The sequence below is a fragment of the Pongo pygmaeus genome, chromosome 18 (genome assembly GCF_028885625.2).
Source record: "Pongo pygmaeus isolate AG05252 chromosome 18, NHGRI_mPonPyg2-v2.0_pri, whole genome shotgun sequence".
NCBI classification, from domain to species: Eukaryota; Metazoa; Chordata; class Mammalia; order Primates; family Hominidae; genus Pongo; species Pongo pygmaeus.
The window spans coordinates 58,856,357-58,882,532 of NC_072391.2; the positions used below are offsets into that span (position 1 = coordinate 58,856,357).

General features: G+C 34.5%; 1 protein-coding gene across 2 annotated transcripts in view; it reads right to left on the minus strand.

The window, feature by feature from the left end:
* Positions 1–365: 365 nt before the first annotated feature.
* The window catches only part of CDH8 (cadherin 8), a 383,067-nt gene continuing 357,256 nt past the window's right edge, over positions 366–26,176 (minus strand). Inside the window, exons 11-13 of one of the 2 annotated variants that reach the window (XM_054454633.2) lie at positions 8,483–8,734; positions 6,934–7,116; positions 366–925 (exon numbers count right to left, since the gene is read on the minus strand). In XM_054454633.2, coding sequence (XP_054310608.2) covers positions 879–925; positions 6,934–7,116; positions 8,483–8,734 — 482 coding nt within the window. In that variant the 3' untranslated portion in view covers positions 366–878. Of the gene's footprint in view, positions 926–5,070; positions 7,117–8,482; positions 8,735–26,176 lie in introns of those variants that run through there. The other variant, XM_063655190.1, reaches the window with a different exon arrangement.

The following is a 26,176-nucleotide window of genomic DNA, read 5'->3' on the forward strand; positions in this document are numbered from 1 at the left end:
TACTCCCTGTCTAAGATTTGCATCCCTCCAGGACTCATTCTAACACAGCCTCAAGAAAGATATCTTGCCTTGGTAGACTTAGATAAATATTCTTTCTCTGTGCTTTAAAAACACTGTCTGCTTAGTTCTTCCACAGGATAGCCAAATCAAATGTTTTATCATTCATTTGCTTCTATAATTTATCTAATTTAATTACATGTCTTGAAAGGCAAGAGAAGTGTGTTGGGTATATCCTTTTACTGTTACTAGCATAGTACCTAGTATGTATTTTATAGAAAAGAATTTTTATGTTTAAAGCTCTTTTTTAAAGTTTATTTGCAATATCATTATGTATAAATAATTATTATTTATAAATTTTGGCTCTAACATTGAGCCAAAAACATCCATTCACATACGCAACAATCAGACTTGACAAAGATGACATATCTCTCAAACTTTAGAGGTTAAGTTAAAGAAAATTTAGAAAACCATTCGACGTATTTGTAGTTAAAGCAGAGTAACATTGGAAAGGGGGGGGTGATCGCAATGACTCCTAAATTGTCATGTTCCGTCTTAGAGCATAATTGTTAAAATCTTCCTCTTAATTATGAGGAATCATAGGATGGCCTGAAGTTCTTTGCATGTACAAAAGAAATCCCAAAAATTAACATTTGGCTTTGGGGGACGATCCCAATGACTCCTAAATTGTCATGTTCCATCTTAGAGCATAATTGTTAAAATCTTCCTCTTATTTATGAGGAATCATAGGATGGCCTGAAGTTCTTTGCATGTACAGAAGAAATCCCAAGAAATTAACATTTGGCTTTGGTGACCTCTCATTTCCTTTTCTGGTCCTGATCTCTGAGTTCATTGAAGGCATGGTTTTCCAGTCTTTCTCTTCAGACAGCATCTTGTGATATTCCTCCTAGCAACCCTCTTCTGTAATCTGTGGATAATAATAGAAATATCTATTATCTATTAGTAGGGATACTTGCAAGAAATAATACTTGCATTCAAGATGTGAATTAGATGGTGGCAGGTAACTCAAGTTGGGGAAATAGTACCCAAAGGCACTATTTTCTCCAGCAAATGCCTACTAACCTTGAGACCTAGATGAAACTTCCACACATAAAGGAAGGAGGAGAATACATACAAAAACACTTACAACATTACAATTCAGGAGATGACCCCAAATACCAGCATGTAATTTCTGTTTCTCTCACATATTTGATGTGTAATTTAACCCTGAAAATTCCTTATAACGTTTCTGAACTTCATTTTTCCTATCCATAAAACACTACAATTTGGCAAACCTAGAGTGTCCTATAAGCATCTAATTTCTGGATCTTTCTGAATGTCCAAAAATGTGCCATTGGTGCTTTTTATAATTTTCCCTTTTAGTATTTGGAAAAGCTGTGATTTCTGTTGCACCCATTCTTGAGTTCCCATCTTTTTGGAAAATTTCACCGTAATGCCTTCTTGAGTCTTCCCATATGGGGTCCCTTACTTCCTCCTCAGTACTTCCATAGCACTATATATAACTTAGTTTCTGTTTCTTATCATCAAAAGTCTCATAATTACAGAGAGAACTGTTTAGTTGAAAGTTAAGGGGATTTAGTGTCAGACCAACCAAACTTAAACCCAGACTCAAATAGTATTTATCCATAGATAAAAAAAAATCCAACAATTAGTTCTTATGAGATTGATTAGGTACATTTTATAAATAAAGAAAATAAGTTTGAGAATGCTACTGTATTTAATCTTTCTTTATCAACCATGTAGGTTAATTTCTGTACTGATAGATACTCAATAAATGTGGCAGACAAAATTCTTGATCCTCAGATGGTCCATCAAGTCAGGAAATTTTTAAATTTTATGTCCTCCATAACGCTAGGTCTGTGTTCAAAATACTAGGACTAGAATATCTTCAATAGCAACAGTATACCATGTAATCCATAAATTTGTGTTGACTAAAACTACAATGATAATAAATGTATTTTTAAATGATAGGTCATAAAGACATGCTCTTCTACAATTATCATAAGAAGCAATAATTACAGGGCAAATAATACATTCAACACTGTTTGGCTGAGTAACAGTGCAAAGACACTTTTTATAGCAAATAAAACAGTATTGAAATTGAAAAAATATAGAAAAGTATTTCCTGCAAAATATATTCTACAATTATTTTGTCCACAAAAAAATACAATGACATTTAAAAAGTCTTTAAGTACAGCCTCACAACGTGACATATTTAATTCTAATCCCAGGTATTATAAGCCATTATTCTGTTCACAAATAAAAAGCTGCTTTTAAAACCCTTTACCCTCAATTCAACTTTTTTCAAATTCAAGTTTAGATTCATGAAAACAGAGAGCCACAATTTCAATTTTTTGGCAGTGCGTGAGATTATGAGATGAAAAATTAAAACTATAAATTATCCCTAATAACTTGTGTATATGTGTGCATATTTATATATATGAATATATTTATAAATATATGCATAAGGATATATATATATTCTTTTTAATGTTGATATTCATGTTTAAGTTGTGCATTTATAGAGCTTTTATAGTGATGCCCGCTGTTACCTTATCTTTTTGACTGACAATGATAGGATTTCAGTCATGCTCAGCCTTTCCGACAGTGCCAGTGATGGGATTTTTTGAAATCTTATTACTGGTTACACTGCCCTGATCTCAGATGGAACTTTCAATCAAAAAGGCAATCAGAAGGTTATACATTCGTGAGATTCCCTGCAAAGCCAGTGATCGCATAATACAACTTGTTGGAAGGGCCTACTTGCCTTCAGTCCTTATGTGGCTATAAAGAGTAATTGGCTACTTAGCTCTCAGCACCCGCTTTTCCTTTTCCAAAATACAGCATAGCCCAGAACTCTGTTGAGTCTCAGTGTGGAATCCAGCTGCTCCTAGGAGATTTCTAAGTCTCATGCAGAGACTTGTCTTACTTTAAGCATCTGATTAAGCAGACTCTCCGAAAGACACATTTGTATCTTTCTAAGCATTCTTGCTTCACTGGTGATACCAGTAAATCTAAGTTTCCTTTTCTTCTATATATACACATACACTTAACTGCAGATTTTTTTCAAAACAGTTTCAGTTTAAAGTTTACACCCTAGAAGTCATAATTCTGTGTGGCAAGGTTAACACATGAATTTAAAAATAGCATATTTTAATCATCGTATTATAAACGTTTAGAACCTTATAACTATACTCATAGAAATATTGTTAAGAAATTCCCCCCTTAATACTCTTGAATATTCATATATGGATGTTTAAGAGACATTTTGCTAATATGATTTGATCAAATCATAGGCAGAGTAGAGGCTGAATTGATCCCATGTTGTGTCCAATCACCCAGGGATGCATCAGTTCCCTAGGTGGGGTAGGCAGAGGGAGATAACTTTGTCTAACTTGGCTCCAACTTAATCATTCTTCTCCATTTAGCAGAGAGTACTCTTGTTTCTGCTATGTCAATGTTGATGAAACAGACAACAATGCACATAGCTTTAAAAAATAGTCATTTCAATAAAGTTTTTAAAATGTGTTATTTAACAAATTGAGCATGGGATACTTAAATCTTAGAAAATGCTAGGAATCTTATTGATCTCTTTCGGTTGGGAAAGTCCTGGCAAGTCTATTACTAAAGTAAAACCTCAAGTTAAAATGTGTGTTTTTTATTTGTTTATTTGTTTTGTGTGTGTGGGTGTGTGTGTGAGAGAGAGAGAGAGAAAGAGAGAAAGAAAGAGAGAGAGAAAGAGAGAGATAATTCCTGAGATTTTTAGTTTAATTCACGACACTCTAAAAGTATAGGTCAATCTTATTAGGATCAAGGTATTAGTCACTTTATTGTGTGTTACAAGACCTGAAATAGGCTTTTAAATGCAAAATGCTGACACCGTGGTGGCAAAGAAAGTCAGCAAGAGATTCAAGTTTTCATTCTGTGTTCCTAGGCAAAGAGAATACTTAGGCGATATTTGGGCAACTTGTACACCAGACATTATCTCCTGCTCACAGAAACCACTGTACGAAGATTATCCTGTTGATTACCAATATCTGAGGATATAGATTTTATACTCCTTACAAAATACTGTAATTTTTCTGTTAGACATATTTGTGTGTCTATAATCTTTGGGCACTTCAAAGTACACTAGAAATGAGTCTGATGTTCAAGAGATACATAAAACATAATAATAATCTCTCCTTGGTTTGGAAGGTGTAAGATAGTTAGAATATTACTATTGATTATTACTGCAACTACTAATAATAATTTACATTCACCAAGCACTTGTTTTAGACACTGTGCCAAGTCCTAGTATATTTAAAGTCATGTTGGACCATCCCTTTGACCTCAAGAAAAAGTGTTCACTAGCCGTAATAATACGCATAAAAGATTACTTATTCTCAGCAACAGAAACTCAATAAAAAGTTGATTAAGCCACTGGATAGTTATAAATTGTTATTATAGTATTTAAACTGTTGTTTCTGTCACAGTGAAGGTAGCCTCTAGAAGTTGGTGCGTTCAGTTTTTGAGTCAAAAACCGTTCTCTTCTTAGCAGCCCCACACCAAGGACTGAGATGACAGAGAACCACAGCCTGACTTCTTTAATGGATATGTTTTCACTCTAGAACCCCCTGTCAGACTGGCAGAGATTTTGCCAGGTCTGCACTGCAGTCTAAGACTCTCTTGCCAAATCCTGCTCCCAATCCCTTTATTGTTACAAGTTTTAGGTCTGCAAACTTGTCTGCAGGTTTTCCCTGCCCAATGCGTCTGCTTCCAGAAGGACCCAAATGACACAGTTGGACTAGCCTTTAGGTGTTCCATGTTCCTTTTATGTCCCTGCTGGTATCTTGCTGTGTGATCACTGGCAAGCCATTTCTCTTCTCTGTTTCTTTATAATAAAGAGTCTTAAAAACAAAAGTGACCCTTGGGATGATTTGGTTGAGTATTCTAGAATTTTAGTTTGAGTTGATGATTCTGTTAATAGATCTTCCACTGATTGAAAAAAAATTAATGACAACAAAGGTATTTATAAAAATATATTTCACAAAGTAGGAAACAATACAGGAGTTTCTCTGAATACAATACATGGAGTAAATAAACAATATTGCATTAAAGCAAAGTAGAAAATTAAAATGATCTGCATGTAATACTTGAGTTTTATCATACATTTTCTACTCCTAAATGGCAGGTTTGCATTACAAATTAAATATGCTCACATCTTCTAGTGCTGTTCCTTTTTGGAGTCTAAGACATTCTGTGCATCACCATGAAGATCAGGGATAGGAGTGCTAAAAACGTAAGCAGTGAAATTATGTACAAATCAGTTCCTGCTCTAAAACTGTGGGGGTAACTTGAAGCATGTCTACTGGGCAGGGCATGATGTAGGTATCTAAAAGTCTAGAGTTTAAATATTCACAGGAATCAATATACTTTAGGATGTTTGTGCTTGTAGTAAAAACACCAAATACTAGGATTATGAACAAAATAGAAAACAGTCCAAAAGTTTCTCTGGGAAAATGCTGTTCCTGCCATCACCAGTTACAATAACACTTTCTACTCTAAAGAGACTATTAGCTCTCCTTTCGATAATATTGCCTGCCATACTCATCTCATCAAAATGTACATGTATTAAACATTCATTGTATATATATTTATATAAAACAATCTAAAGGATTATTAATGGATATAATTTAGTTTTTTCCCATATATTCCCTTAATCTATAGATTACCAACCTTAATAAATAAAAGCATTAATGGACATCAATAAAATATTTATTTCGAGGATTAAACAAATAAATTCACGCGCTAGCAATAAAACCATCTGTCTCTTATGTAGTCCACTGTGTGATACAGTTTATCTTTGTGTCCTTGTGGAAGAAGATGAAGAGGAGGGAACGAAGAATCCTGCTTCTAGAAAACAAGCATGTTTGAATGGGATTTCTCTCCTCCCGCCACTGAATTGGCAAGCCCCACCCTGGAATGGATTACGAACATGTGAATATTTTAAGGCTCGACACAATATTTAAAGATGCTATTCAGTCTCTGGTGAGTGGGGCCAACAATTATGTACAATGTGTGGTCACCGTACCGTATAATCTAGGAGGCCTCTCAAAACTCCAAAAAGTTATAATGTACAGCAGACCAAGTATTGCTTTATCATTTGTGGCGGGATCCTTATTGGTGAAGGGGAAAAAACCATTTGCATTCATAAAAATCCTTGCAGAAGACACATATCAGCAGCAGATTGCTTGCAGGTCCATATTTTTTTTTCTAAGAAAGCACCTTTTAATTATGATTTTTTCCTCTATTTAAACCATTTATCTAAGGATTAGCCAGGATCCCAATCTTTGTCTGTGGTGGTCAGGTAAATATCAAATATCCAAGGACTTCTAGACACTCCACATACTTAATTCACACTCCACAAGATTTATAACCTCCTAACATATACTTTTTTATTTTATTATCTTTTTTTGGTTCAACATTAAAATGTGGTTGAGTTTATAGATGACTGGTGCTAAACTTGCCTCTAAAACAAATAGCCACATTGGTTGTATCTAAGGGGAGTGACCCTAGAATATTACAGAATGCTCAGTTCCAGTGATTTATTTATAATCCACTGTCAAGTTTCTTTGTCACTTTCACCAACAGAGTAGAGTTCGCCCAGTCTCTTAAAGCGGGGACCCCAGTCACTGAGGTAGTCAAAATTCTGGTCTGAGTCTGATGTGGTGGACTCCAAGGAGCTGAGGGAGCCAGCCACTGACCCTCGGCCTTCATAGCCATATATCTGAATGGAGTCATATGGCGGGGCTGTGGGATCATTATCTGCCTCATGCAGCCTTACATTTATAAACTCATCGACATCAACACCATTTGGAACTGGAGCAAGCCCTTGCCTTGGCATAAACTGCAAATCTGGTTTAATATCCTTACGGGGTAAAAATCCATTAATTCCATCTGGATTTTGTAAAGTTGCAATGTCAAAAGCCTCTGTGTCCTCCTCCCCTCCTCCTTCATCATCGTAGCGAATGATGTTTTCTCGAACGTCTTCGTCATCCTTGATAATTAATGGTTCGTTTTTATGCCGCCGTAGAGTTACAAACAGCACCACGATGACTAGAGGAAAAATATTAAATAACAGTCAACCAAACAAGCGTATAATTTCACAAGCAACACACTATATACGTTAGGAGAGAGGGGTATTTTTGCAAAATTGTATGAGCATACACCTTTAATAATATTTACTAGAAAATTAAGCTAAACATCTTTCTGAAGGATGAACATTAAATTTTGAGTAAATACTCTTCCAGATTATTGGTTTATTAAATGGTGATAGAGCTGGGTTAAAATAATTGGCATGTATGTATTCATGGTGAAAGTTACATTTTATACTGTTATGATCATTAGAGTGGGTGGCACAAAATAGAAATAGCACTGAAAGTATGACTATCTTGATGTGTGTTTCAAGCAAGTCCTTTAACATCCTTTGGTTCCAAAGCTCCCTTCTGTTAAAAAAAAACAGCGAACTAGGTCCTTGGGCTTTCACAGTTTTTCAAGGCACTCTCCAATTAAATTATGTTCTTTTATAAAAAAGTGAATGTCAAATTTGCATGGGCAGCTTGTCTTGTGGGAGGGCTGGAATGCCTCTAGCTGGGAAGAGAAACCTGAATGTGAAGAAAGGGCAAGGAAAACATACCCAACTAGCCAGATCGGCCAAATCAAATGTGGGCTAATGGAGCAAAATATGTCATCAAAGTGATGCTTAAATCCAAGGCACTGGGTGAGCAAGACAGATGGAACAAGAAAGACGGTAACTGATACCGTCTTTATGGTGTTTTGTTCCTCAAGGGTAGGATAAGATACGACTCTCCTGTTTTTCTATTTTCCTATTGTCTAATCTCATTGTTATAATTGGACTTTTTTAATTAAAAGGTTACAGAATCTTAATTTGCAATCATCATTTTAAATTGATGTTTATATCAAGGAAAATATCAGAGAAATGCAATGGCATTTTGAAGAAAACTTATTTTTAGTTTGCTTATTTGCTTTCTTTTTATATCATCAGATTTGGGATCCGATGGACTCAGCAACCCAATCGATAATGAAACACTATTGTGGGCATAGCAGAGCCTGCTGTTGCAGTGAACTGGTGTGCCTCACACCCAGAGTTCTTCTTATGTAATAGACGGTGTTGTAACGACGTAAAAGCCCTTCCCCACTGCCACCACCATTGTGCCTTGTTCATCGTTTTATTGGTGATGGAATTGAAAAAGGCACTGAAAGTCCTCTTCAGTTGGACATTTACTATCACAACCCTTTCTCTCTTCACTTCTTAGAGATCTCAAAATGTAGAGAAGGAAAGGAAGTTCCTCTTCCCCAAGGGAATGCTGTTGCCTGTATAGATCAGAGTTTTCTGTCCTTATTTACAGTCATTTATGAATCAGAAAAAGGGTGACCGGTAGGCTATGAAGGAAATACGTACCGAACAGCAAAATGATGCATGCTAATATGGCAATTAAGGCGCCCATACTGAGTCCAATTGGAAGGACATAAGCTTCGACATTGCAAGACTGGACGACACCGTCATTGCTGCAGCCACAGACCCTGATTGTCAAGGTGCTGGTGCTGCTCAGTGGAGGATTTCCGCTATCACTGATTATGATTGGTAAAAGATAGACTTCTTGCTTCTGGCGGTTGAATCCATTATGCTTTGCCAAAATACTGAGGGAATTATCTGGAAAAAGTAAAAATTACAATAATTTGCATCATTTCAAAATGACTGCCCAAATAACACTTGTTTTTCTAGTTCATGAAACCTTTGCAAACCTCAAGACAATCCCAACTTCAATGGACTGCTCAGGCTTTCTCCCCAACTCGTCTCCACACTTTTTTTTTTTTTTTTTTTTTTTTTGAGACGAAGTCTCGCTCTGTTGCCCAGGCTGGAGTGGAGTGCAGTGGCGCTATCTCGGCTCACTGCAAGCTCCGCCTCCCGGGTTCACGCCATTCTCCTGCCTCAGCCTCCCGAGTAGCTGGGACTACGGGCGCCCACCACCATGCTTGGCTAATGTTTTTTATTTTTAGTAGAGACGGAGTTTCACCGTGTTAGCCAGGATGGTCTCCATCTCCTGACCTCGTGATCCACCCGCCTAGGCCTCCCAAAGTGCTGGGATTACAGGCATGAACCACCGCGCCCAGCCTGCACTTTTTCAATCAGCATGGACCAGGGCAACCATAACAGGTTGAATGATTGGGACCCCCGATTAACCAAGGGAGTTTTACCATCATCACCTTAAAAATGCAAAATATTTCTTTTACAAAAATAATCTCTAAGTATCCCTTCCGAAGACATATATTATCTCATCTCCATATACCATATATAAGCTTGATTTTCTTTATTTAGCCTGATAATAGGTTAAACAAATTTGATTGGATAAAATGTCATCATATTTGAAACACATGTTTGAGAAGCTCTGTATTAAAAGATAGACTGTATGACAACACAGTTGCAAAACAATGCACTTTGTTGATTCCCACAGGTACCTAAAAAGAGGGTCATTTATGGCCTAGAGCATTCACATTAAGATACAGCAAAAGCCCTATTTACTACCCGTAGGAGATATGCCACATACATTAAAATTCTGTAGAGAAGACCTATAGTGGTTATATAATAAGAACAAAATGAGAAGTCATAAAACCATGTGTTCCATTTTGCACGTGTCAGTTAATTATATGGAGATATATACTGGTTGTCTGGAGCAACAGTTAAGCAATACTTAAGAATATACTTCAGTTCAAAGTAAAACTGGTCAGTGAGAAGTGATTGATCCCATGTTAGATACACAGTTCTCAAACTTTCACCCCCAAGTTGAAATATTTTGTTGTCATTCATCCTCATCTCATGAATTGCAGTCACATTATATATAATAATTGCTAACTTTCTTTCTCATGTTGATTACTGAAAGATATACATTTACTCAAAATGGAAATGCTGATTAACTCTCACTGATATTACAGCCAAAAGCAAATAAACACAATTTTGGTTACTAAGTGCATAGTGTTATTTGGGCAAAATAATTATTTGGGTTTTTTTTCGTTTGTTTTTTCAAACACTGGCAAATTATAAACCCCCGAACACAGGGCTACCTAATCATTGCATATAATAGTAATGATTCCAAACCATTGCCATCCAATTTCTAATCATCAGTATCCTATTGGTTTCCAAAATACTCAACTAAGTGAGATATCCCATTCAGATGACTTCAAATAAGTTTTGTAAAACTACTGTACCATATAGCACTATACTAGGATTTCCAAAAATTGATAGCCATTCTCCAAAATAGATGTATAGTTATATTTAATTTTGCTTTGTTTAAGATATAAACAGGCCTATAATGCTTTTCTAATAAGCAGTCAAATAGAAAAAGCACTCTGATTTAACAATTGTTTTCTGAACTTCTTCTGGTTGTACATCATTATATAGTAATTTGAATATACTGAGAAAAAGAGATTTCTAATGGAGTTAAGCAGTTATATACCAAATGATACAGTAATCTTTATTGTCATGACCTAGATGGAAATACCAGTAAGCTAAAAGCAAGGAACATTATCTTAAAACAGATATAGAATATATAGTTGTGTTATATTTTCAGAAAGTATGTGACAAGTTTGAGTACAGCTAATTAGTACAAAGAACATTTCTGGATGGTTTTATACACGATAGTTCAAAACAAAAGATAAAATTTGTTCTTCAAGGGACAATTAATAAAACTGAAATGAGGCTATTGTCTTTTTGTGGTTGACATTTCTATGAGAAACAATCTTTCCATATTCTCCTTTTATAACTGATTATTATAATAATTTAGAAACTGCAGCAGGAATATTGCTTGCTGCAGAACAAAGCTATCTTCTTCACTACTGAGAAAAGCATTGGTGGGTCTAACACTAAATTCATGCTTATATATATATTTTTTTACTAATCCTGGAATTTGCCTATCTTGCTTTCCTTTCTACAGGCAGAAAATTGTTGACTGAGTAAAGAAAGTCCATGAGTTATTCTTGCTAAATTTTACCTGCCAGTTCCAGACAACATCAATTCCTTTTTTACCTACTCATCTGTTTTTGTTTTTATTTTTTTCCTATTTTTGGATTGGTAATTGTATTTGTTTTCAACTTACTTGAGTTCTTTCATTAGGCTGAATGAAATTGCCATTATTTTACACATCAAAAACCATAGAATATTAGCAGTTTCACAAAGCTCAAATTAATGTTCTTGGAATTATTTTTTATATCTTAAATGTTGTAAATATCATCTACAAAGTTGTGGTTTCTTCTCTAACCCTCATGATGCCTTTTCATTTCATTTAAATTTTTGAGTTTAATATAGTTTATTTTATCAATCTCTTATAATTAGTGTTTTCAAGCCTTATTTTAAAAATTCTTAATTATATAAAATTATTTTTAGATTGTTGTATTAATTTGATTGTTTTCTATACTAAAAATTGAGTTTCTCAATGTTAATTATGGAGTAACTTATCACTTACCTACTGATCGTCAAAGATCATTTTCTCACAAATGAAATTTTTATGCATCCTCATTCTTTTAAGAGATCTTTATTCTGTTTCAGTAATCTGATTCTCTAACCCTGCATGAATACCCTGTTTCTCATGTATGAAAACTTTACCATAAATCTTGATATTGGTTACAGCATTTTCTCATACCATGTTCTTGAAGAATATTTTGGCTATTATTGTTCATTTGCTATTCTCTGAAAAATACAGAATCAGCTTATAAAGTTTTATAAAAATTCCTATAAGAAACTTCATAGAAGTTATATTGAAATATTAGCCAAGTTTGAAATAATTACAACTTTATCATCAGTTTTCTATATTAAGACAGTTATTTCTTTATGTTCTTCAATATATGTCAATGAAATGTTTTTAGCTTATAAAAATGTCCACATCTTTTTGTTAGATTTATTTTTGCTGCTGTATATAGTTTATTGTGATAGTAAACCTGTTTAAAATTTAGTTACCTTTTTAAAAATATATTTTCAACTCACTGCTGCTAGTATATAAAATTTAATTGTCTTATATGTTGATTTTAGCTTCAGCAATCTTCTAAGACTTTCTTTTTATTTATAAAAGCGTATCTTATCAGAGAATTCCATTTCAGCATGATAGAAAAGGAGCTCTACAGATGTGCTTTCCAGTGAAACTGGTGAAAATTATAAATGGAAAAACATTTAAAGATTCTGGAAATGGATCTGGAGGCAAGCAGCAAATAAAGAAACATTCATTCAAGAAAATTGACTAGAGCTTGGTAAGAATGGTAAGACTCTGGTGCATGAACAAGAACCCACTCCCGTCCTTCCTTGTCTCAGCTCAGTGAGGTAGAAACTTCACTCCAAACTGGTTTAGCCAAGAACACAGGGGTCCCTCTCCCTGCAGCAAGCAGTTGGAGGACGATTTTCTGGGGGAAAGGTGGGATGTCAGACATTCTCATTCTGTTTCTAGTTACTTACTGTTCAAGCTAAGTTCTAAGTCAGTATGGTCAGGAGGCAGGGACTCTTTTCTTCCTCCTGATCCCTATTCATGGGAGAGAGGCTCTAGCTGGGCACTGTGCCACTGAGAATATGGAGCCTCAATTGCCCTTTCTCTAGTCCACTGTACACTGGGAAAGGCAAGCCAAAAAGACTTGAGGCTATTTTTCCCCCAGCATCATATGCTCTGTCCTAAGGTTTAGCTGCCCCTCAGAGAAACATGCCATAATCTTCACACCAACTCCAGAGCCAATAGCTCAGGATTTTGCCCAGGGGGGTGGAAAGCAGGGAATCTTGGAAAGAGAGAGCCTCTGGAGCCCACTTGGGTCAGAACGAATCTGAAACTCTGACCTAGGAAACTACTCTTTCAAAGGAGATCAAATTTGAATGGATTGGTCTGTAGAGTAATTTAGGTTCCAAGGCAGCCTTACAAACAGTGGAGAAATCCTGTTGGAAATTAGTGGAATTCAACAGCTAGACATGGTCAGGGGAAAAGACAATCAAGGAGAGCCCTGCCCAAACAATTGTAATTCTAAAGTGACTGTGGACATACCCATGCTTAAGATTCCCTGAAGTGAAACATCGTGGGTTTAATACCACAGAGGGGGAAATAGACTTCACTAAGACAACCCAGCCAGTCATTAAACAAATAAGCAAATAAAATAAGCCTTCAGAGGAAAGTACTCAGTTTTGCTATATTATCTAAAATGCCTAGTTTCCAACAGAAGATTATGAGACATGCAAAGAATGAAGAAAATATGACCCACAGGGGGAAAACAGCTGGCAAAAAGAAAAAGCCCATGAGAGGGACAATAAAAAATTAACTAGAGTGACTAAACAGTAGACTTGAATTGGCAAAAGAAATGGTTAGTGAACTCAAAGATAGAACAATAAAGAATACACAAACTAAAGAATAGAGAGAAAAAAAGAATAAAGAGAAATAAGCTGAGCCTCAAAAAAATGTATAACACCATTAAGTGCACCAACAAATGTGCAGTGAGTGTACCAGGGGAGGAGAAGGAGAAAGAAACAGAAAAAATATCATTGAAAACCTGAATTTAAAAAAAAATAGTCTATACATCCAGAAAGCTCAAGGAACTCCAAGAACATAAACACAAGGATATTCATAAATAGACACATCATAGTGATAACACGGAAAGCCAAAACCAAGTAGAACATGTTAAAAACAAGAGAAAATTGACTCATCACTTAACAGCAAAAATTTCGTAGAAACAATGAAGGCCAGACGGACGTGGGATAACATATTCAAAATGCTCAAGGAAAAATATTGTCAACCAACAATCATATTCAGTAGAGCTATCTTTCAAAATAAATATGTATATGAAATAAAGATATTCTCGGATGGACAAAAAAATGAGAGAATTTGTCACCAGCAGGCATGTTTACTAAGAAATACTAAAGGAAGTTGTCTTCAAACTGAAAGAAAATGACCCCAGATGGTGACTCAAATCCACATTAAAAATAAAAAGAGTATCAGTGACAATAATTATCTACTTATAAAAGACAATAGAAATGCATAGTTATTCTCCTTTTTTGTCTTAACTGTTTTACAAAGCAATTGTATAAAACAATTATGTTTTTCAGCATAAAGTATCTATTTTTTGCGCATAAAATATCTAGAAATTAAAAAGTGATAGTGGCATACTCTAATATCTCATTTTCAATAATAAATAAAACAACGAGGCAGAAATCAAGGTAGAAGGTAGAAGACTTGAAAAACAATACAAACTATACCTAACACTGTGGAACACTCAACAACTGTATAATAAATATTCTTCTTAAGTGAACTTGGAACAGTCTGCACTGTGAACTATATGCTAGGCCATAAAACAAACCTCAATACATGATAGAATGATAGAACTAATCCAAAGTAGGTTGTCTGACCACAATGGAATGAAACTAATAATAGGAAGAAATTTGGGAAACTCATAGACATGTAGAAATTAAATAATGCACTCTTAAATAGCCAATAGATCAAAGAAGAAAGCAAAAGGGAAATTAAAAAAATTATGAAACAAATGTAAATAAAGATGCTATGAATCAAAATGTGTGAGCTGCAACTAAGGGAGTCCTTAGAGGGAAATTTTTAGCTTTAAATGTCAGTATTAAAAAAGCAGAAAGCTCTCAAATCAATAACCTAATTTTTCGCCATCAACCATATAAAAAGAAGAGCAAAATAAGCCTAAGGCAATCAGAAGAAAGGAAATGATAAGGATTTAAAAAGCAAATTAGTAAAATAGGGAATAGAAAAATATATCTGATCATATTGGGGGTATTTCTATGTAGTCACACATTCTTTGCAAATAAAGGATTTTATTCATTCCTTTTCAAGTATTACTGTTTTCATTTTTTTAAAAAAAATCTTAGTACACTAATGAGAACTTCTAATACAATTTTGAGTACAAGAAGTTATAGTAGGCACCTTTACCTTGTTTCTGATTTTTTTAAAAAAGAAAAAGGCTTTTGACTTTCAACAATTGGTAAGATGATCAATGGTGTTTATTGGAAGATTTTTTAATTGTCTGTCTGTTTACATGCACTCATTGTTTTTATTTTTTTTTACTTTAGTTTTACTTTAGTTTTTTTTTTGGTTGATTTGTTTGTTTTATTTGCTGTCCAATAGTGTAAAAGGAAAGAACAGTCATATAAGTGACTGTTCACTTGGCTGTTCACTACCTCTAAACTTGGCTTCAATTTTACTCCTACATTATTCAACAACCTTCTTTTCAGTCTTTCATGTTTTCATTGTGTATCATCTTCTTGTCTCTGAATCTTAGCCTGCCCTCTCCCCTTATAGCTTCCGCTTATTGCTTTTATTGCATTTATTTTATCTTTTTGAGCAGAGTAAACAGAAGAGTGTGTCCTAATAATGAGATGTTAGATAAAAGAGAGAAATTTTTCTAGAAATAAAAAATATATGAAAAAGGAGAGGAAATGATCACTGAATCCATAGTTACATACTACATTATTTAAAAAAAAGAAATCTCTTGAAGTTGAGGGTAAAACAACAATTTCCAAAAGATAGAAGGATATGCTGACAAGATCAATTTAAGAAATGGGCCGATCAGTATCAATTGCAATTCTCTAGGATGAACTAATATCCAATTGGATAGGCTGATGTCCCGTCTACCACAGTTGTGTTACACTGAGATAAAACATATCATCACGTTATCACCTGGGTCTCTGACATTCTCAGTAGGTGTATTCAAATATGTCAGCTTTCTGTATCCATGGTTTCCACATCTGTGGATTCAACCAACAGTGGATTGAAAATACTTAAAAAAATAAAAAATAACAATATAATAATTAAAATAATACAAATTAAAAATACAATCAAATATATCTATATATAGTAACTACATTGCATTAGGTATTATAAGTAATCTAGAGGTGATTAGAAGTATATGGGAGGATGTACATAGAGTATGTGCAAATACTATGCCATTTTATATGAGACTTTGTGGACCCGTGGATTTTGATATCCACAGGAACCAATCCCCAGTCTATACCAATAAGCAAATGTATTCATGTTCCCCAACATTTCTCCCAGTTAGGGATTTTCCTGTTTCCTCATTTTTTTTGTAATGCTTTACAGATGAATAATATACCAAGAAAAAAGAAAAACTCAATTTTCAGGAGCTTGCTTTATTCTCCATACCCAGTTGTTTATGACTGACTTTTGTACAAATATCTTCCTGGGGACTTAAAGTGGGCTAAGAGCACCGGGCATGCCTCCAGTGACAATATTCCTAAAGTGATAGTAGAATTGAGTTTCCTTCTCCTTGGCTGAGAAATATAAGGTATGTGCCAAATAAATAGTAAAGAAGAGACCAAACGAACAAGAACTCTTTTCAAGTACATAGACTTACTTAGTTTCAGGCAGCAGAGTACAGTTATGTAAATATGTATGAACTTTTATTCAGATTATGATAACAGATTGATTATGAACAGAAATATTTAGTTTTATTCTTAGTTTTATGTAATTGTGTTTTTCAAGTAATTTGTTAGGTTTTTACTGAATGTTATGAGACAATGCTAAAGGCAGTCATCTTACAATTAATCCTTTATAATGTTTATGCATTACTCTTGTGAAGTTTTAGAAAAAAATAGATACAGTTAAATAAAATGTATATGTTTTATTTCATTAAAATATAAGCCCCTTGAGGCCAACTTGCCTTAGTCACAGTTCTACTCCCAGTCTGTAGCACAGGACTTGGCATAGAGCAGGAATTCTCATAACATTGATACCATTGTTTAACCCACTTCTATTTGGAATGGTTTCAGTTTTGAGGAACTGAACGCCTAACTGATTCATTAGAACTAAGAAATATTTTTAAAAGTTAGAAAATGAGACAGCAATGAATATCTATCTATCTGTCTGTCTCCATACCTAACTACCTATCTATCCATCTCTCTAATCTTATAAGAATTCCTGTTACCGAACAAAACCAAAATTGAGTAAACACATTATTCTGGAAAAATTATATCAAATAAAAATGGATAATAGATAAACATGTATAACTATCTATATATATGTGTGTGTATATGTGTGTTGAGGGGGAGGGAAATGAGGAAGAGAGAGAGTACATTTAGAATTTCTGCAATTGATTACACATTAGAGATTTGAGTTTCTTCCCCCAAGGTCTGCATGGTTTAGCCCCTGTCTAGTTCTCCAGCTTCATGTGCTGCCACTCTCCTTTCTCTGTATGTTCCAGACATCCTGGCCTTTTCTGAGTCAAACATCTTCCCTCCTCAGGGCTTTCATATTTGCTCTTTGTTGTGCTTGATAATCTCTCTACCTCTCCTTAGTCATAATTTGAATTGTGAAGATGGATGTATTCTTTATATTGATGCTCAAATATCACTTCTTTCTGTAAAATTTCTTTCACAAATTGTACCCAATATCTCCAGATAAATGAGCTACATGATGTTACAAAAATCTTTATATTTTTATCAAAACACTATTACAAAGAAATGATAGAGTAATGGAGATAAGACAGACATTAGAGGTACAGAAATAAACTCAGAAACTTCCAAGTAACAAATAACCAATTGCAGATGCATAATGAGTTTTCAGCAAATATTTGCTGAATAAATAAATGAATAAGTAATCATAAGCTGTATTTTGTGGGCTTAAATTTATTTTCCTTCATGTTATTTGTTGTAAAGGGTTACATGTAGTTTAAAATAAATCAGAGAGAGGGAGAGTTCAATTTCAGGCTATTGGAAAGCATATATATCCTGGGGTTGTGTATGAAAATTTAAGAGAAATATTGATGGTTTCCAAGCCTTTCTCTGGGCATGACTCATATCATGAAACATGAGCAATAAACTGAGGATGCTTAGGTTCAGATAGAAAGAGGCCTTAGAGAGGAAAAAAAAATCAAACTTTTATTAAAATATTGAAAATACCATCATGTTAAAGAAGTGCATACCAGAATTCTATTTTACTGAAGTGAAATTGGATATTTAGTCCTATATTCAGACAGGGGCGCACAGATGGATCAATTATCTCCTATAGTTAGTCGAGGAGAAATTTCTTCTTTGATTATTGATATTTCTTCCTTGAAGCATTTGGAGTTGGAAATCAAGGGATATTCTTTCATACAACATTAATATCCTTATAACATATCATTTTTCTTGTAGCAAATAAGGAAGTATTTGTTATGGACTGAGTACATAAATAATTCTTCTGTTGAAGCTATAACCCTCAGTATGCCTGCATTTGGAGATGGGGCCTCTACAGAAGTAATTAAGGTTAAATAAGTTCATAATGGTGAGGCTCTAATCCAAGAGAAATAGTGTCCTTGTAAGAAGAGACACTAAAGAGCTTCTGCGAGCTGTTTCTTTCTGTGGGCACACAAAGAAGAGCTCATGTGGGCTCAGCCACCTACAAGCAAAGAGAAGATCCCTCAGAATGAAAACTACCTTGCATACCCCACATGTATACTCCATGAAAAATTAAAAAGTCTATTTAAAATTAAAAAGTCTATAGTACTCCATGGAATACTATGCAGCCATAAAAAAGAATGAGTTCCTAAAAAGGAATGAGTTTCTGAGCAAACTAACACAGGAACAGAAAACCAAACACCGCATGTTCTCACTCATAAGTGGGATTTGAACAGTGAGAACACATGGACACAGGCAGGGAACATCACACACCAGGGCCTGTCAGCCGGTGGGGGCAAGGGGAGAGAGAGTGTTAGGAGAAATGCCTAATGCATACAGGGCTTAAAACCTAGAAGACAGGTTGACGGGTGCAGCAAACCACCATGGCACGTGTATATCTCTGCAACAAACCTGAACGTTCTTCACATGTATCCCAGAACTTAAAGTTTAAAGAAAAAAAAAAAAAAAAACAGATAGACTGTGCCTATCTGGATAACTCCTCACTTTTATCTGTGTAATTTATCCCACAATCTGAATTTATTTCCCTTCCTTCCTTCCTTCCTTCCTTCTTTCCCGCCTTCCTTCCTTTCTTCCTTCTCTCCTTCCCTCCCTCCCTCCTTCCTTCCTTCCTTCCTTGCCTCTTTCCTTTCTTTTATTTCTTTCAGTTATAGTAGTCCTCCTTTATCACAGTTTCATTTTCCATGGTTTCAGTTACTCACAGTCAGCCATAGTCTGAAACTATGAAATGGAAGATGCCAGAAATAAACAATTTATGAATTTTAAATTGTGCACTGTTCTCAGTAGCATGATGAAATCTTTCTCTGTCCCTCTCAGTCCCACCTGGGATGTAAATCATCCCTTTTTTCCAGCGTATCCATGCTGTATATACTCCCTGCCCTTTAGTCACTTAGCAATAATTTTGGTTCAGATTGAAAAAACATAGCACATTATATATATATATATGGTTTGGTATTATCTGTGGTTTCGAGCATCCAATCTGGGTTTGGAACATATCCCCTGCAGATGAAAGAGGGAAATACTCTATTTTCTTTGTATGTTTAATAAAACAGGATTGGCCGTTATTATTACTGTTAGTGTTTAAATATCTCAAGTTCTTTCCACATTGTCTATTTTTTAGATAGAATGAAACAGGCAAACCCAAATTCTCTATTTGTTTTAGTGTACTTCATCTGTTGCCCTGATACAGAAATGTTACTTTGGACTAGATCCTATTTATTTAAAATTATTGAGCTATGACTTTTGGTTGTCCTTTTAGATGCAAACAAGAAGAAAAAGGAGGCAGAGTTAATGAAGGCACTTGCCAGGCAAATATTTATGGCAAAATAAATAGATGAAGAGAAGATCAGTAGGTATTGTGCCTTGTTGAGAAATGTCGCCTGACATTTGACTTGCAAATTTATTTCAAATTTTCTTGGTTAAGTCAAATGAAATAAAAATGATAAGAAGGTCAAAACAAAGAAAAAAATGCCACTGTGTTTAGTAGGTATGGACAAGAGATTTAATTAAGTTCTTATCACCGTGTTGTGTCTGTTGTTTATTTATAAAAACCCAGCAAAGCAATAAAAATACCAAATCCAGAAATTTTCAGCATATTAGAAGGATATATGTACAGTAGTATCCAATATTTAGGAATATGAACAAATATTAGAGCATCCACACTTCATTTATATCTTTCTACTCTAAATACTGAGTCTTGGAAACAGTCACAGTGTAATGAATTAATAAAAACTAAGTCTTTGTGAAGCCAGTCTCCTTCAGTACCATTACAACTTCCTACATAATTAATTGAAAGTGTACCAACATACTAAATCTGCCATGAGCAACTGGATATTCTGAGCCACCTAATTAGATCGTTGGCTTATTTGTGACTGCTTTCCATTTTCTCATTAGATTTTCTGTCATGCCACCTGATGTCAATAATCTCAATTTTTTTGGAATGTTGACTCATTACCAAATATTATAATATTTAATAATATGGTATATCTAGCCATAAAATATTGGAGCAAGGTCTACTTTGGCTTTGGAAAAAAAAAATCAACATCATGGTGGATTCTTATGGAAGTTTCTAGACTAACACCAAACTGAATGTTTACCCAACAATTTACAATTATACACAAAATGAATTAGAACATTTTAACACAGAAAATCACTTGGCAGGCTCTTTCTGCACTGTAACCATCTAGCAGTAGAGTTTCGTACATATCTGCATGGTTGTCATTTTGGAGTGAAAATGGACAGAGAGTAGGCTGTGCTATTCACTTTACAAAACCCAGGAGTCATCAAGTGATCTATGAAACTTAAGCAGAGAATGGATTCTCCTCTAGAGTTTTTGAGGAGAGCATGGCCCTGCCCACACCTTGATTTCAGATTTCCAGCCTCTGGAAACTCTAAGAGAATAAGCATCTGTTGTTTCATGCTTTCCAGTTTGGGATTATTTGTTATGGCATCCCTAGAAAATAAATGCAATAAGAAAATCTGATTACATATATTTATGATTTACTGAGTCAGAGCAAGGCATTCTTATTCCCATTTTACTTATGAGGAACAGAGTTTTTGAAAGATAAAATGAGATGCTCAAGTTTTCTCAGCTGGAGGCTAAAAATTACAATCTAGTTCAGTGTATTTTCTACACTCTGCCTTTGTCACCTTAACAAAAATTACCTCAAAAAACAAGGGAACATAGACTCTAAGATATTTTTATTAAAGCTCAAGGATAAGGGAAAAATGTATATGGAGGGAAGTTTTTCCTTGTTATGCCACCTTTGTTAGAGACAACAAAAAGCGAAGTGGACAAGGTCACTGGTGGACAAGAGTATAGTATTTGATTAAAAGGATGTCCAATACTATACTCTATAGATCTAAATTCCATACTTTGAGCCTCAACATAACAGAGAATAGCATACCATAACACAGCAGAGCAGAGCATAACCATGAATTAATTATGAAAAAGTTATCATTTTTGGTATGAGAGAGGAATGCAAGTATCACAGAATCCAAGTTCCATGCTAGATTCAATCACAGTGCCCAAGGTCTGGTGTGTTTGATGATTTTTCCTCTGCTCTTAATTAGCATGCTTGCTCTTACTCAAAATGCTCCATGCACCTTTTGCAGATCCCTTAATGCTCAGAGGAAAGGCAGGTTTATTCCACTTCAGGCACTGGGGAATGAGGGATGAAGACTAATATTACTTTCATTTTATCTGAGGAATGCTTGCATTAACTAACCCACTAAAGTGAAAACTATTCCAATAAACAATTTCTATTGTGTTTGAATGAAAATTTTAAAGCTTTTATAAATATCAACAAATCTAGAAAGAGTATTTTATCTATTTGGATTTATGAAGAAGGGTAAAAAATGCATTTTGTCAGCACATAAACCACTTAGGAAAAAAAACAAAACAAACACACACCAAGGCCTTTAGTGGAATTTCTTGTGACAATTTCAGAAAACAACCTAATAGCAGGTAAATATCCAGACATTAGAAAGCTTGCATTATCAGAAGAGCAAATTCCCTAACATATCTCTATGAATTGAATAGGTGCCTCTAAATATTTAAGAAACTGGAAAAAGACAGATTAACTCATTTTGTACTTGAGCTTATAAATGTGTGCTCATTAACACATTTGATATAAAGAGCAGTTGGGCCAAAGAGTAAAATTGTTTTAAAGCACTAGTTTAAGTGAAGTACACAGTGTTTTCAAAATATTGAAATCTTTAATATTGTGAATAGAGAGCTGAAAATATGAAAGAAACTATAGTACCAAAGGTAGTGTGTTTTCTAAATAACTTGCTTTGATTTGTAGGTCAAATATCCCTGAACATAATCATTTTGTTGAATCTCATGATCTCCCTGAAGATTTTGCATTCACACATATGAAAATAAGACATAACGTGCTTCATCAGGCGAGCCACCAAATGTAGTACAAATCCGACTTTCCTTGCCATCAGCTATACCTCCATCTTAAATTCTTTCAAGTCTACTTTGACACATTTAATTAATTCCACCTTCAGTTATTTAGCAACTGCTATCTATAAGACATCACTGGCACAGGAAAGTCTCCCTCAACACACATTCCACCCAGCATGCTGCAATAGAGTGGTGTGTGTTGCTTTTCTGTTTCACCAACTGTAAGATCTTTGGATGCAGAAAGTTTGCCTTTTTAGTAAGTGCATCCTAGAATCTGTTATATGTGTCACTATAAAGAAATCTCTGTGGTAAGATTTCAATTAATCCTTGATGAAGGAACAGATAGATAGTTCGGTAAGTGAGGAAAATGATTACGCATTTCAAGAAACTTCTTACCCAGAAGGAGAAAACAGACTCTAACTAGTCAAAATATCAGTCAGTTGATGGTTTATCCTCTTGCGATCCTTGCCTTTCTAGTCTCTGCTCCCATACACTGTGGTCCGCTATGCCATTTGTATCTCGATTTAAATTTCTACCATCAGATACGAATGAGAGAATGCCTTAAGAAAGGAGTGGCTCAGTCAAGAAGAAAAAGCTAGTTTGTTACTGGGACAAAACACAGAGAACAGCAGTCCTTCATCTCTCTGCACCTCCCATCTTTCTGTTCTATAACATTTTCTCCTTAGCGTTTTTCTCTAACCTCTTTACAAACTGTGTTAACCTGATTTGCTCTCTGATTTCAAATAACAAGCTATGTTTCTTTCTAAAACTTCAGCCTTATGACTCTCCCACTTACCTATTAAGCAAGTGTGCTTGGATGTTCAATATCTCAGATTCAATTGTTCCATAATGGAACTAATGATATTGATTGCCTATTTTTTCCCATCTCCTACAATCTCTTTCTTGGTTATACTTCTTGTGCTATCTTTGTGATTCTGTGATTTTGTACATATCTCCCCTTCCATCCAATAAACTCACTTCTTCCTTACAAATGTAGAAAAGTCCTATCATTCTTCAATAGTTAGCTGAAAATTTACTGCTTCCTTTTGGAAAGAGGCAGCAGGAACAAACAACCTGAGGATTTTGTAATACTGAATTCAGAGATGTAATGGAGATTTGATTATAAAATAAATATAAAGTAGATATAATGGTGCTGATTGGTTTGTTGAAAAAATACATAATAGGCATAAATGAATATGAGAGGGTGAATGTGTAACAAGAGATTCAAAATAACAAGCAGTGTCTTGAGATGTCCTGAATGTATCTAACCTACACAAATGGAATGCAATGAGAGAAACATGCATCACTGATCTTGAACTTATTATTACATTAATTTTCAAAAATTAAGTCCCTACAAATATATACACAGTTCAAATCACCACATTGTACCCCACAAACACATAGAATTATTACTTGTTGATTAAAATGTTAAAAATAAATACCTATATATACTAAGCTCTGATATACAGTAGTCTTCTCTAATCTGTGGGATATCCATCCCAAGACCCCAGGAGATATCTGAAACCATGGATAGTATTGAATCCTATATTTACTGTTTTTTTTTCTTTTATCTGATTACCCACATAGGTACTTGGTGACTAAAGGTGTGGACAGGCTGGACAAAGAGATAATTCACATCCCCAGCAAGATGGAGCAAGGCTGCATGAGATTTTGTCACAGTTCTCAGAACAGTGCACAATTTATAACTTATGAATTGTTTATTTCTGATATTTTCCACTTAATATTATCAGACTGAGGTTGAAAGCAGGCAACTGAAACCTCAGAAAGCAAAACTATGGATAAAGGGGAACTATTGCATCTGATCCACCTTGACAATCCAAATTTCAACTCCATTACCACTTATGTCTGAGCATATATTCATATAAACTGATGCCAAGTGAAAAAAAAATCCTGCAGTAATTCAGTTAAAAATGTCTGAGCATATTAATAATGCATATTCTTGGATTTTACTCTAAATCAGCTAAATAAGAATTTCTGGGGATGGGCCCTGGGTATCTGCATTTCAAACAAATTTTGTTGGCATAAAGATCTTCTGGGATGCTTGATAGCCCTTTCATCGTATTCCATTTCTTCCCTTAGGTGTTAGTAGTGGTTAATGGCTTGGATCAAGCCATCAGAGGCTCCACTGGGGAAGCTATTATGCTCTGGATTGTGTGGTCCAGCCAGGGTACCAGCTGATAGCAATTTTCCTGCATAATTCCTACTTTCCTGGTTTAGTGGTAAAATAGCTGCTAAAAAAAAAAAAAAAAAAAAAAAAAGGAAATGATGCAAGGAAATGTGGTATCCTACAGTGAGCTAAAGTCCAGTGTTTGTCCTTGAATCATTTTAAAGTTTAATATGTGATATTAAAACAGCCTGTCTAAACATATATCTTTGGGCAGAAGTCCTAATACACAGTGAAGGCGAGAGAATGGAAGGTGGTTATGTAGATAAAATTATCATTCAAGCAGTGGACACATTATCATTCCTCCCAGGTTGCTGAGAGTGGCATGTGCTTTTGAATCTTAAAATCTACATTCTTCCTAATATTGGAAATAGTACTGTTTTGATCACACAAGAATGACTTTACATTAAAGGTCAAACTGATTTGCTTTTCCTCAAATTTACCCACATATGAACAGGTTAAAATACAGATGGAGAGAGCAGAAACAAATGATTGAAAAAAAAGATACCTGTGTAGGTCACCCTTATGATTGAAACAGAAATCACATCAAACTCATTCAAACTCTTTTTACTGAAAATGTAATCTGATAAAATTCCCTATTGTTGTACACTATAGAGAAATCTAAATACCTTTTGAAGTCATGCATGATTTCATTTTAATACTTTCTTTTAAAATAAAAGAGATTTTTTGAATGAGTCTTTTAAAACATTCTCAAGATGATATTTGATTTTCTAAGCTTGCCATCCCTAGCTGACAATGGATGTGTCGTACTTCCTGGTACTGGGTAGTGATATAAAGATGTCTACCATCAAATGCTTCACACTTTAGAATCATAAGAGGCATGCTTAAAAAATCCAGAGAATTTTAGGGAATTTGTTCCCTTTCAAAATTCTGATTATTGAAAGGCTTATATTAGGTGCAATTTCTTTATGATGCATATTTCAGAATCTTTTTGAATATTGTAATAGATAGTGCGCAGGCTCTGGAATCATTTTTATTTGCATATTACCTATCTGGTTGCATTTTAAAATAAATTTTCCAAGGTAATACCAGATATTTTGACTGTGTTCACATTACTAATTAAGGAACTGAAGATGAAAAAATCTTTGAGGAATACATTTGTTATTCCACCTAAAGTGTTCTTTCAGAGTTTTTCATGTGTAAAATATTCAATAAAATTTAAACTAATAGTAGTTATTATCACCATATGCAAGATTATCAGTTATCTCAGCTTTGAAATAAAGCAGAAAGCTACAATCTTTTAAGAATGTTTGGATTCCACACTTTCATACTTTACAATAAATTTTTATTTGGAAGCCTCATAGTTGGTATATAAAGTAAACTGTGAAAAACTAAAAATATATATGTTAAGATAAAAGTAAGGTTCTTCAAGATTCATATTGAGGAAGAGTTCTCAGAATGAAATATGAGGTTATTATAGTATTCAGATGCAATATAAAGTGGTTTTCAAGCAAATGTTCTACCTAACACAGTGTAAATCCATCATTCAATGCTTTAGGTAATACAGATGTTGATTTAAAACTATCTTAATAATAGACAAGCTCATGTGAACTTACATCTTTCTACATCACCAAAGAAAATGCCAAAAGCGACT